The sequence below is a fragment of the Leptonychotes weddellii genome, chromosome 10 (genome assembly GCF_054177405.1).
Source record: "Leptonychotes weddellii isolate Sample4059 chromosome 10, ASM5417740v2, whole genome shotgun sequence".
NCBI lineage: Eukaryota > Metazoa > Chordata > Mammalia > Carnivora > Phocidae > Leptonychotes > Leptonychotes weddellii.
Window position 1 is genome coordinate 101,002,900 of NC_138378.1, and position 13,904 is coordinate 101,016,803.

At 49.5% G+C, this 13,904-nt stretch overlaps 1 protein-coding gene across 1 annotated transcript in view; it reads left to right on the forward strand.

Moving 5' to 3' along the window:
* The window catches only part of CAPN13 (calpain 13), a 45,744-nt gene that overhangs the window by 8,265 nt on the left and 23,575 nt on the right, over window positions 1-13,904 (forward strand). The window contains 6 exon segments of the mRNA XM_081797300.1: window positions 2,131-2,290; window positions 5,902-5,944; window positions 5,947-5,978; window positions 7,173-7,333; window positions 8,936-9,075; window positions 12,419-12,430. Coding sequence (XP_081653426.1) covers window positions 2,131-2,290; window positions 5,902-5,944; window positions 5,947-5,978; window positions 7,173-7,333; window positions 8,936-9,075; window positions 12,419-12,430 — 548 coding nt within the window.

A 13,904-nucleotide genomic window follows, 5' to 3' on the forward strand; every position in this document is an offset into this window, starting at 1 on the left:
TTTTTTTTTTTTTTAACATATATTGTATTATTTGTTTCAGAGGTACAGATCTGTGATTCAACAGTCTTGCACAATTCTTTGGTTTTAATCTGCTGTGAGCCATGAAACCACTTCTCCTAGGACTAATTATTAACAGCCTGCGGGACTAGCATTTAAGAGATGCATTTGAGGAAATATTATCCTAGACTAGATAACCTGGATCACCTCTTGCCCAGGGGTACCCTTTCTCAGCTGACCAGGACCAAGGGTACAATGAGTAGCCAGGAGGGTGAAGCAAGCAAGTGCGCGTTCATAGAGGTAGTTGTGACCTTGGCCTTGAGTGTGACCCCTGAGCCTCTCTGCCACGGCCCAGGAACTTGACTTGGCTAAAGATTTCTCCTCCAAAAAGAGGAGGTCACAACTGACCACAAGTGCTAAGATTAAACCAGCCTGTAAATGCAGTGTGTTTCTTAATCTGCTCATCCTCCTCTGGGCGGGACACAGACAGGAAGATAAATGAAATTGGCATTTTTTATGATGCACCTGGCTCGGTCGGAGACTCCCTTGGGCAAGGGGGTGAGTGTTTATCTGCATGCCTCATTTAGCCCTGCTTTCAGCTCCTTCACTCGCTGGCTGTTCTTCTCCCTTGTGCCCATCTGAGCCCCAACTATGGTAGGCACTGAGGGTGGCTCATTAAGCTTTTTGGGCCACCGGGCAACCATTTCTCACATCCCTCCTCCATGGGCTCCATCAGGCACTGACGGTTAATAAATACACTGTGTGTAAGACCTGGAGTGCCCAGGGGTGGGGCAGGGAGGGGTGGGGAACCTGGGTCTGTGTCAGGAGCCCCCCCATCCCATGTAGCATTAAAAGCCAAAGCACCTTCCCCTACAGTACCAGCCAGATAGAAGTGGATGGACAAGAACCTTATCCAAGCCAAAAGAACCCTATCCAAGCCGCGTTCTTTGGCTCTTGTCTGACTGCGTTGCTCCTGCATGATGTTGCCTTGGCCAGGTGGCCCAGGGGTGAGATGCAAGGTCAGGATTGTGGCCATACCCGAGAGTGGTCTGGGCCCTGGAGCAGCTGTATCCTTTATCTGCTCTCATCTCCAAATTAAGAGTCTGGCTTTCAGAGACTGGCAGTAGCTGGGATGAGAGTTCTTCTTCTGCCACTTACGCTGTGGCCTTGGGAAAGTTGTTTCACCTCTCTGGTGTTCACTTTCCTCCTGTGTAAGACAAGGGCTGTATAAACATCCATGGGCAGTTTGAAGGACGGAATGCACTCCCCTGGCACCAGTCTCCGAGCCCCACCTCCACACGCGGGGTTCTTTTCCATGTGATGATACTGCACTCGGGGCTGTCTCCGTTGCCTCTGGTCTGGAACCACAGAGCAGGTGGGCCCCTTCCCTCACCCCTGCAAGGCCGCGGCCTCCACAGACGACCTCAGCACTCATCAGTGTCCAGCTAAACGCAACCACGCTTTAATTCCTCTCACCAGGCTGAGGGCTCCTGGATCTGGGAACGTGGGTTCAAAGGGTTGAGTTTGTTTTGTTATAACTTATCAATGGTCCTGGCCTCTGGCTTCCGTGGTCTGAAGGAGCCAGCCTCCATATCTGGGAACTAAGGAAGGAAGAAAAGTTCCGGCCATCAAGGTACCTGCTTGCCGACAGAGGTGTGGGTAGAGGAGGGCTAACCTGGGCTGTCTTGCCCCCCAGGCTGTCCCACTCTTGCTCAAATCAGCCTCCTCCACATCCTCGCTCAGGGCCACGCTGTGGAGACCCCGGCGCAGGTCCCAGTGGGCCGTGGGCAGGAAAGCAGCTACATCTGTGGAATAGGAATACTGGTGGGGACAGAGCTCGCGGGAGGTTGGGGACCCATCAAGATCTCCCCTCTGCAGCCCACAACAACGTCGCATGCTATTTATCTGCCATTATATCTCAGCTCGCCCACATTCCAAGAGGTGCTCGTCCGACATGATGAAGCTGTGTCTACCCTTCGAGGTGCTGAGCAGAAAGAGGGGCCGTTTTCTCCTCTCTCATTCCAACTCCATGCAGGCAGCAGAGACACATTGATTTTTTTCCTTTCATTTTTTTTTTCTGGCTGCAGCCAAATGAGGTCAGAAGTTAAATTAGTCCTCGGAGGTAAAAAGCAGCTGCATTCATATCCCCTCTTTCTGCTGACTTTTGCTGGAGAGCACTGACTGTTTCTTTTTCTGTTTTTTTGCAGATTCAGTACGGGAGGAGTTGGGAAGACCTTATCCGCCTGTGGAACCCCTGGGGCAACACCGAATGGAGAGGACGCTGGAGTGATGGGTATAGCTTCTGAAAACCTCTCTCCAGCCTTCATGAAGGCCTGGTGTGCAGAGAGCCCCAGCCACAGGAGGACGGCATCTGTCTCACCTGCTGTGGATCTTACTGTCCAGTTCACACCTATGTGTGGCTGTCCGTCCGCCTCCCATTCCCATGATGCCATTCACCAGGCCTCTATTAGACCCCTACTGTGTGCTCTCTCCACTAAGTATACTGTGTTGGGGTGCCGTGGGGTGTGTACAGATGACAAGATCCAGTGTCTAGCCCCCGGAAGGCTACAGTTTAGCACTGTGAACCCACATACCCAGAATTAGTTGTTGTTTTTTAAAGGGTTGGGGAAGGAGTGGGACAAATATTAAGTTTTACTTGGCAGAGAGAGATGGAGAGAAGGAGCCTCATCCCATAAGGGACCCCATGGGATTTTGATCCTAATGACCCCATCAGGAAAAGATTTCATTTGGGGGGGAGTTGGGGAACTGAGGCAAAGATCTGGCCACCTGGGTTGTCCATCCTCCCTACTGATCTGGACTCTGATGTATAACTGGTGTCTGTACTCACACCTTGCTCATAGAAGGAGTGAACGGAGCTGAGTGAGTGTCGGAGGCCCCTTGGCCATATCCCACACAGCTGCTCTCTGCCCCAGCTGGTCAGTGGGGACGCAGCTCTGTGGTCGGTGGTTCCCTGGGGCTGGGCCAGCATTTCCCAGCTGCCAAGAAGACTAATCCCTGGTCCCCATCCCTTGCTGACTAAGAATGAGATGACTGTCCCTAGAGGGCCAACTGGGGACAGCTTACCTGCTCCTCAGGCAGCCAGCAGGTCAGGTGGAGGTGATGGTGGGAAAGAGTATAAGACTTGAATTGCAAAAGCATTCAGACAAACAGGTGAACAGCACCCAACAGCAGTGAAAATCAATACAGTGAGAAGTGAGTTCTGGAAGGCAAATGCAGAGTTGGCCAGTGACGCTGCCCTACTTCCGGGCTGCCCAGAACCTGGCCTGACGCCACAGGCTAGGCTGTGGCAGGGCCCACTCTGATCCCCTTTGAGCCCCTACAGCTGGCATGTGCCTGCTCGAAGTGGGCACTTGGCAAATGGAAGATGAACGTGCACTGGAGCTGGGGATAGAGAAGGGGGAGCAGGCGGAAGGCGGGGTAGCAAGCAACATGAATTCATAGAATGATCCCGGTGGGACCTCAGATGCCCCCTGGAACACAGAGCAGCTGAATCCCTCCACACAAGGGGAATGAAAATGCAACACCATGAACCATGGACAGTGTTGTGTTTCCACTCACTCTTCCCCCTTCTCCTTTTATCTTGCCTCTCTTCCTTCTTCCTTCCCAGGGGTATCCTTTGCCTCTTCTGATGTAAATCTTAGCAACTTCCGGCCTTCTCCAGTTCTCTTTCTCAGTCATTACCCCAAGCTGCCAATATGGCCCAGGGGGCGATGTGGTTAGCAGAATCCCTGACTCGGGGTTGGCTGCTGGGGTTGGAGTGCAGGAAGGGCAAATGTCAATGACGCATCTGCCTGGGGTAGGAGAAGAGGCAACAGATTCCACCTCGTCTCCTGTGCTAAATATCACACGACTGGTGAAGGCAGCCGGGGCACCAGACATTAGGAAAGAGAAGCTTCCCATGGGCTGGCATGTTTAGGGCAAGCTTCACGGATAGAGTTGAACTTGAGTTCAAGCGGGAAAAAAAAGTATGATTCAGCTGGGAAGAGATCACCAGGTAGGCGGGGACGTGTAGACCACTGTGCTGAGCCAGGAATGCTAACAGTGTGTTCAGGGCCAACAGAGGAACCCGGGAGAGAAGTGCTGGGAGCCGGGGCCAGAGAGACTAATGCCAGCTTAAGAATCTGGGTTTAAACCCTACGGGCAAGGGATTTCCGAACGCCCTTCAGCAGGGCGAGACACGTGCCGAGCAGTGCTGACTCTGAGGGCCACGCACCTGGCTGTGCTTAGGTTCACCACGTCCCCCCAGAAGCGGGGCCGGAAGAAAGTGACAAGGCCACATGATCACCATCTCCATGCAGGTGGTCGATGCCCTCCCTGCTCTCTAAAGAGTGGAGATGGATGGAGAGAGCCGGATGGCCTAATCTTGGCCATAATTGAAATTTCAGACGCACACACTTAAAGGCAAACTTGCATGAATCGATAGCATATTGATTTACACTACATTTATTTTCCCTTACACACTGCAGAAAATGTAATTATCCCTTAATTATAAAATTGCCATTTTACAATAACACATCTGACTGGCCCAGCCTGCGGCCCGTAGCCTGGGTGGTGGTCCCTGCCTTGCTCTCCCTCAATGCAAGATGCAAGCCACTCCTAGAGAGAGATCCATGACACTTTTGTGCCTCTGGGGTCTGTTGCTTATGAGCATGTCTCTGCTATGAGGAGCGGGCTAAAGAAGGGACAGCTGCTCCCTTCTGCCTATGAGGGCCTCTTCCTCCACCACAGACCCGAGGACTAGCTTCTGGAATACATTATCCCAGGGAACTGGACAACTTTATTAATTAAGCAAGCAGAAAACTATTACAGGCCCATGTGCCAAGCAGTGGGTTAACCCCTGTGATGATCTAACGGTGAGAGCCTCACTGAGCTCGTGGAGCTAGGAGTCCAGTGAGGGACGGCAAGAAATAAAGAAGCACTAGAAACACGGGGTACTAAGTGCTGAGACAGGAGTGGTAAGGGGCACCATGGGGGTTCCAAGGAGGGGCACTGACTCTTGAGGTGGAGTGGGGACACCACAGGGGGACAAGCAAGGTTTCCAAGAGAGGTGGCTTTTAGGAGGAAAGATGAGTGACATCCTCAGGTTACAGGACTGAAATGAAGAAGACTATCCCAGGCAGAGGGAGCCTCATGGCGAAGGCCAAGGAGATGAAGACATTCATGTTCTGAGTGTAGAATTCAAGGATGGGGTGTGTGGGGAAGTAGGGAGCTGCTCAGGTAAAGCTGGAGAGGTAGGCAGAAGCTAAGGTTCTGTTTCGGGGGCTTGAACTTCATCCTGAGAGGAAAAGGGAACCCCTGATGTGTTTTCAGCAGGGAGATGTCAGAATCTGACTTCTGTTCCAGAAAGATCATTTTGATGGCAGTGTGGAGAGTGGATAGGGAAGTGGGCAGGACTGTGTGGTGGGAGACTAGTGGGAAGTCCAAGAAGGGGATGAGGATTCATGAACCAGGAGAGCAGCAGGAGGGATGGAAGTTAGTGGATGACTTTGAGAGGGGTTTCAGAGGTGGACTCATAGATCATCACAATCTGGCGGTTGCTTGCCTATAAGGGATATAAGGGAGTGGCTTCTCGCAGTCCCACTCAGGCACTGGGAGAAGGCAGAGATGCAGAGTGGGATAGGTTGGTTTCCAGGTCACCAGGGGCTCTGGTGGAGACATGGCTTGGCCTGTAGCATGTATCCATTTCAGGGAAGAGGATCTGGCTGGAGACCATTTCGGAAGCCACCAGCGTACAGAGAATGAGGAATTCTGTCACTACGTAGAATGACACCCTCCACGTGTACCCCCAGAACTAATGGAGGACAGGCCTCCTGCTGGGGCACATTTTGCTGAGACACAGTGCTTTGGAAGATCTCACCCTGTGGTCTGTCTCTCCATGCTCAGGTCTCTGGAATGGCAGAAAACCCACGGCCAACGAAAGGCAAACTGCTGTATGAGAATAAGGAAGACGGTGAGTTTTGGTATTTTTCTTTTAAAATTACATTGTAAAATTTTACCTATTGGCCACACCCTCAATCCCTACCCCTTTCCCTAAACTTTTGTGAGACTAGAGATTAGCTTTGCAGAGACCTATGTAGAGGAGACTTTTTTTTTTTTTTTCCCATCAAGACACAAAAGCTTTGGATGGGAAATTATTTGTGTGCTTTCTTTTTGTGTGAAAGGTATTTCAGTTCTGAAATATTGGAACTTCTAGGAAATGTTAATGGTAAAAGGGAATATTGGCCCCAAAGCTTTGAAATCAATAGTTTCCTGAAAGCCAGGATGCCTGATTATCACATCTGTGTCTTCCACACCATCTTGTTAGAACCCACAGTGTCCCCCTGGAGCTCCACAGTCTTCCAAAAGAGCAATTCAGTATTAATCTCCCTGCCCTGACTCTAGAGCTCTGGGTGAGACATCAGTGTCCTTGCTCGGCAGCTATGTAGGACTAGGTGTTTTAAAAACACATTCTCAGCCATGTGCTCACTTCTTAAAGGATAATAAGGGCATTTTCCTGAGAGGTTGTATGGTTTACTTAGTAACGTATTTAAATGAATTTAGCGTGTGTGAAAAGGAGGCTGGGTCTAAGGAATCAAGAAGCAGAGAGACAAATGTAAAGTAGAAAGGAAAAGTATTTCCAATGTCTCCACTTTAATCAAAGCACAAGGTGGGATTTTATTTTTTTCTTATTTTCTGCCCTTTTTTAAAATTTAAATTCAATTAGCCAATGAAGTACATCATTAGTTTCAGATGTAGAGCCCAACAATTTATCAGTTGCATATAATGTAATGAGCACTGGGTGTTATACAAGGTGGGATTTTAGATGTTGAAGCCATTTTATTCTGATAAGGATCTCAACAATGAATTTGGCAAAGGATCCGAGGGAACAGCAGTTTTCCTAGCACCATGTAGGACCCAGAGCAGAGAGAGATGACAGCCATCCTTCATGGTCATGAGAGGGACATGCAGAACCCAGAGTTTTATTCAGTCCTGTCTTCCCGACCATAGGAGGGAGAAGTATACTTGACAGTGAGTGAGCCAGAACAAGGCTCTGGTCTTTGGATAAGACAGGGGTAAGTCCATGAATACTGGAACTGATAGACAAAGGTAGAGTGGAGTGATGGGAACCCCCATCCTAGGAACAAAACCAGTAAAATGATGTGTATCTATAACAGGATGTCATGTCAAGATTTCCAAGACAACTTCTCCTGCCTGTTTATATGTAACCAATTTCCAGTCAGCCTAAACCAAGGAAACATGCCTCATGAAATATGGTCCCAAATGATGTTTAAGAACCATGCAACTCCAGGAAACACCACAGGTAGTTATGACATTGGTAATTCTGCCAGATGGAAGCCACCAGCCCTAGCCCTGTCCTGGCTTCAAGTCTCAGTGGCCTTTGATTCTACACCATTGGCCTGAACTTGAAAGGAGAGGAATCAGCCAGTCTAAAGGGACAGCTGTTCTTCTCCAAGGGAAACAGTTGTTGGTGGGCTGGGTGGGAGAATCTCAAGTGTGCCTCCCTTGCCCTGTCATGCTCTCCCACTGTCTACTAACCTCCACCTGTCTCCCAGGAGGAGGACAGGTTCACTGCTCTTCAGTAATTACCCAGGACGGTGGGGAGCTGTGGAAAGAACACTGGACAAAAGTCAGGGATTGGATTAAACCATCACTTTGCCCCATAAAGCCCCATTTGGACATAAGAGAGAATACTCCTGCCCCATGTTGGTTGGTGTATCCTGCAGCAGCACAGAGAGATCCCAGAGGTGGGCACCTCAGAACCTGTCTTTGGGTTCCCCTGAGATGAATTTTGTTGAGTGTGACCTTGGGAGGGTCACATATTCTCCCTGCACCTCCTGCTCCCCATTTGCCACACAGATGAGTGAAATAGCTCCCCGTGAACATGAACCTGAGTATGCTTACACATCCTCGAGAGGAGAAGCTATGCAAACAAGTTTGTGTGTGTGTATGAGTGTGCGTGTGTTTGCACCTAGACATGACCATTCCCTCTCCTTGGCACCTGCCTGTTGAGAATGGCTTGCTGGAATGATCCACAGGTGCCCCTCTTTTCAACCTCCAGGATCTTCACTCTGCCGGTCAGAGAATCTAGGCACCAGGAGGCCATGGGTGGACTCTAAGGAACTGCCAAGTCACACTTGGGCAGTAAATTTACTGATTCACCTTCCAGAGCCTCATCTGTCTGACTGTGGGGCCAAAGTCCCCTTCCCTGGATATAGCACATATCAATGAACTAAGCAAAATGATATATTGGGTCTATTCTTAGCAATTCCTTAGCTAGGTACACTTGAATGCATCATCTTGTTCAACCTTCACAAGGAGGAGCCTCTGTGTCTCCCCATTCTCCTCTCAGAGCTTCCCAACCTGTGATCCGACCCTGCTGATGTGTATTGATTCATCTCTGTCTTGACTTATCTTCATTCTTCTACATATTTGAATCTACCTTACTTAATCACCTTACTTCTGTCTCTTGCTCTGGCTCTGATAAGCACACCTGGGTATTAGAGTACTATGAGTTGCCATCTCTCTGCCTGTTTTCCTGTGTTTCCTTTGGTGCTTGGGGATTGACGTCCTTTCAAGGCTCTGATGGTTATCGCCAATGCGCAAGCTCATACATACCCGAGGATTCTGACATTCCACTTATTATGATAAAAATAGCCCTCATCTTTACAGTTAAGGAAACATTTTCACCAAGTGGGGAATATACTTCCCCTCCTTGTTTTTAAGAGGAAGAGATAGAGGCTCACAAAATGAAGAAGCTTGTGCCATAACTAGTCACTGTGGGAACTGGGACCGAGCCTTAGGTCTCCAAATCCAGGGTTTCCAACACAAGTCACCGGAGCTTTCTGAACCAGTATGGCCCAGGTCTAGGAGTCATAGAAGTGAAGCTGAGCTCCACTGACCACTCTTTCTCATGCAGAAGGACTTCCGAGGGACACGCAGTACATCTTCTCTGTGCCAGAGGGCATGGAAAGCAACAATGGCATCATATCCGTCAATGTCAGGCTGCAAAATTTAAAGGCAAAAGACAAATTTCCACTAAGCTTCAAGGTGTTCAAGGTAAGGCAGCCTTCATCAGGGCTTACCCTTTCAGACATTTGTGCAGTCCTTGGGCAGAGAGAACAGCTGACCAGGCTGGGAGATTTCACTAAACTACCTCAGAGATCAAACCCAAAGGGCTCTAGAGTTCACCTGGTTCAACTCTAAATTTACAGGAAAACCTGGGCCTGACAGGAGATCAGTCTTAACCAGGCTCGCAGTGGGACACACCTCCTTCCGGTGTCACTTGTCAGCATTTCCTGGTATGCTGCAGGCTCAAATGCTTGTTAGCCAAAAAATAGTCTGGTCCAAGACCAGCTGTTGTAACAATGCAGATTCCTGGGACCATCCCAAACCTTCTGAATCTGAACCTCCATGGACAGAATCTGAAAATCCACATTATAACAAACTCCCTGGGTGCTGCTTATGTGCATGAAAGAGAATCATTGGCTAAACTTTGAAAGGAGTTTAAGGAAAAAACCAATCCTGGGTATAAAACCAGGAGGTATGTTTTTCTCTTGTATTTAAACCAAAATCCAGTCATAGCTTGGTGGTTGGCTTGCAAGCATCTGCTTGGCCATTCATCCAAGGTCAGGTTTTCCTCTCCACCTGGCCTCCCCTCCCACCATGGCACTCCCAACAAGCTTTGCAGTTCCTGAGGGACCATCCTTCCACCCACAAGTCTGCACACACCCCACTGTGAGGAGGTAATCAGGGAGTTCATTTTTTAAAATACTATTTAAAAGTGTTACAAAAGAAAATCTGATACCTCTGCTCCCACCTCCTTTACCAAATAATTTAATGCATCCCAAAGATAAAGTGAATGGTTCTTAAATCATATACTCCACACCCTCTCTGCACTGATATAACAAAGACCCTGTCTTTATGGGGGAACTGAAGGAACTGAGGTGAAGTGACATGGTCAGAGTTAATGGCAGAGCTGGGGATTGGGCACCAGATGTCCCCCAAGCCCTCAGTCAAACGTAACCATCACCTCTGTGTCTGGGGCTCTGAATTTAGCATCTCTAGGAATAATCTTCATTCCTGTTCACTGAGCCTAAAGCAACAGTCACAACCATAGGTCAGCCCATGTGTGATAGGCTGAGCACATTTCTACCTCCCAGTTGCGTGAAATGAATGGGAAGAAATGGTTGGGGTTTGGCACAGTACTTCTGAGGGGCCTGAAACCTACTGAGGCCATCAAAGAACATTGAAAGACGCAGCAATGGGCAGTTGTCATTGTCCTCACCACCAGGCACCTGAACGCTCTTCCATTTGGTGGAAGGCAGGGCCTAGTTTCCCACTGCAGCAACCAAAGAGGCCAAATATTTCCTCTCCCCAGCCCCTGGATGCAAAGAGGTAGATGTGTGAGCCAGGCTTGTCTAATTAGATGCTTCTCTCATGTCCGCCTCCCCCATCCCCACAATCTCGGTCACTCTGGGTTTGGACTTTTGAGGTAGGACCAGCCAAGGGGTTATCCACAGCAAATCTTGGGGCCCAGCAGTGGCAGTGCAGGCAGATCCTGGGCTGGCATCCAGCTGTGTAGCTGTCCCCACTGCTTCCCACCCACTTTCCCAGCTGCATTCTCTAGACTTTTCATAAATGGCTTTTTGCTCATCCCACCATGGTTTGTTTCCCTTGCTTCCAGCCAAGAATCCCAAGTGATTCAGATGCCTTCTGAGAGGACTCTTGTCCTCGGAGTCTACTAACTCACCTCTGAGAAGAACAAAGGAAAGGGGCTTGGGAGGAATTGAGGCATCTGGTCTACCCAGCCAGGCTTGAATAGTTCTCTCTCAGCAAGAAAGAGTAGCAGGACAGGTAGTCCTGCTGCTCTCTCCTGATGAAGACTACTGCCCTCTTCCGATGAGAGACAGAAGCCCAGAGAGGGGAAGAGGGCTGCCCCAGGGCACGACTGGGGATGCTGTTCACATTGCCATCTATGAGCCTGGCGCCCCAGAGCTGGGCATCACAGCAGCCTTGTGTTAACTGAGTTGCCTCAAATTTTTATAGTTCAGGAGCCTGGCACAATTGTAATCGTACCTATTTTTAAATGCTGTCTAGCCCATTTATCTACTTTTTAGCCAGAGATGCATTTCTCAGCTGTACGCTTTGCCAAAAAGGCACTAAGACCCGAGGTCTCCTCAGGCTCCCTGGAGGTCCCAGTGGATCTTTCAGGATCCTGATTGAGTTAAACACCAAAGAACTCTCCAGACTATGGCAACTCAAGAGACACTTGGGTTCCTTTCACACTTGAGCTAAGAAATATGCTATGTGACTGCCAGCCACCAGGTTCTCAGAAGTCTGCAGGGCTCTGATGGTGTTTGTGGGTACGTGCTGCTTGTATGACCACTATGCATGGTGCTTGCTCTGGCCCTGACGTGGTCCTGTGACTCCCAACTCCTACGGGAGCACTGCTCTGTCTTCCATCACAACAAACACGGGTGGTGCCCAATAGGCAGAGAAAAAGGACAAGGGTGGACAAGCCATTTCATCTTCACCCCAAAGCTCCCCCCTGCCAAGGCTGGGACTTTCCACCTCCCTTCCAGCTCACTCTTGGTCTCCAGAAAATCTGTCTGGGCAAATCAAGTGGTCTGTACACATGGTTGCAGAGGGCAGGGGGATCAGCAGGGGAAAAGAACCAAAACCCACAGCAACAGTGGAAGACAGTGTTGGGTGGTGGGTCTTAATCACCAAGGAAGCAAAGCAGCTTACTTTATTCCTGCCTCTGCTCCTTAGACTGCTGGGACTGTTTCCACATCCATGAAACAGGTCCTAGTGTCTGCTTTCAGGGTTACAGGGAAGCAGCTTGCAAATGGCAGAGTGGCTTAAAAAGTGCATCCTCAGTGCTTCCTTCTGCCACGTGGGAAGACAGAATGTTGGTATTTCCCTATTTGGATGCACACATACATTCCCTACAAACACCGGGAAGCCTAGAACAAATTCCCGCCATATTTTACAGTGGCATGATGGAATAAAAGACGTTTCCTCGCATTGGAACTCCTGATGCTGGGAAACTGACATTTGATCTAGGTTCCGTCTTACCCCTGCCCTATTGACATCTCGCCCTTCCCTTGGTTTTATCATCATTGCTATAAAAAGTAACCACATGTGGCTGAGCTGACAAAGGGAGACTCTCCTCCTCCGTATCCTTCCCCCTTGAGTTCCCTACAGCCTACAACAGGTTAGGTTTTCTTTTCACATCTCTGCACAGGGAATGAGTAATGCTCCCATCCGGTGGGGTGTGCAGAGAACAGGCTGACCGTAGGAAGAAGGAACGCAAGGCCCTGAGCTGGGCTGCTGGGATCTGCTTGCCTTCGTGTTTTTGTTTAGTTCTTGAACCTGCCTTTCTTTTTCTGCCCTACAGGTCGACCCTCAGGTATGAATCAGCACCTTCTCATGCTTCTGTTGCTGTGCATTGGCAACTGTTAATGCCTCTTCCAACACCTGTAACTTTGGCACGTCTCTTGCTGTTCAGCTGCAAATTCAGTCTTGCTCTGTCCTGTAACAGATACAAACTTAGAATCTCCAAATAGATCAACTGTGCAGGACATATTTTTGCTGTCCTGGTCTAAATGTTGGACCCCTCGAGCTGTTCTTTGGTTTGAAATCTAAGAGGGGCTGCAACCGTGAAACCATCTTCAAGAATCTGGCCTCTGACAGATAAGACTGATGCAGCCCGTTCTTTCCTATTTAAGATAAGAAGCAGAGCTAATGGCATCTTAGGGGGACTTTAGCCTCATATTCTTTGTCAGCCCCTGAATCCACCATAAACAGGATGCATGCTCTGCAAATGCACCTTCAGGGCAAATCTAGCTCCTCTTTCAACCAAATAGCCACCTCTCCTGAGCAGATATTCTGGCTTGGCATTGGTACAGGGTGATTTAAGAGTAAGGATGGAGGACAGATGGAGTTACAAGCATGCAGACCCCTTAAATGGATAGGGGCTGTGGCTGCCGGGGGAGATGCAGGTGCCTGGGGACCAAGGATGTAGCCACAGCCAACAGGTAGTATCTCTAGCATGCTTCTGGGTCCGGGGAAGCTCTTCCTGGCCTTCCAGGGGTGCCCCAATAGGTAGACAGAGGCCAGGACAGGGGGTTTCTAAGCAGGGAATACTCAGAAGCCCAGGCATAAATTGGGCAGCAAGGAGGCCACTGACACCAGGGGCCCAGCCACAGAGCTGGGTTTAGGATCTGATTTTCATTTCCAGCATCCTGGTCATTGGAGTAGAATTTCTGGAAGGGCTTCAAGGGAGGCACTCAAGTGCGAAGAACAAATCTCCAGAGCTGGAGTGAGGAGTGGGGATTTGACCCAAGAAAAGGCACAAGCCCCATCCCTAGAACTACAGGGTCAGGTCTGTGTGCCAGTAGGCCTGCGTTAATTTGATGCTGGGTCTCTGCACTAGACCAAGAGCCTCCCAGCATGCCACATACTCATACTTCTGGCTGCCACTGAGCAAGTCTGCGCTAGAGGATAGGGAGCCTGGGCAAGGCTTCAAGAGTCCAATGGAGAGAGGAGGGCAGGAGAGCAGGGAAGCAGGGAAATTCTGGATTGTAGGAAGCACACAATCTTCCATACATAATGTCTCCCCATGTGCACATGCATGTGCTTACACACATACAAACCCAGAGACACAGGACAGTATTGGCTTTCTAGAGAAGAATTGTTCTCATCATTGCTTTTGCCAGAAGGGCTCACACAAGTCAGGCTCCAAACCTGCTGGGACCACTGTTAACATCAGCAAAGTCACTTTGGAGGTTGCACCCAGCCCTTGCTGCATACCTGGGACAGTGACCTATCTCCTGTCTCATCTTGTAGCCCAGCCTTGTTCCCACCCTCTGAAAAGAAACTCT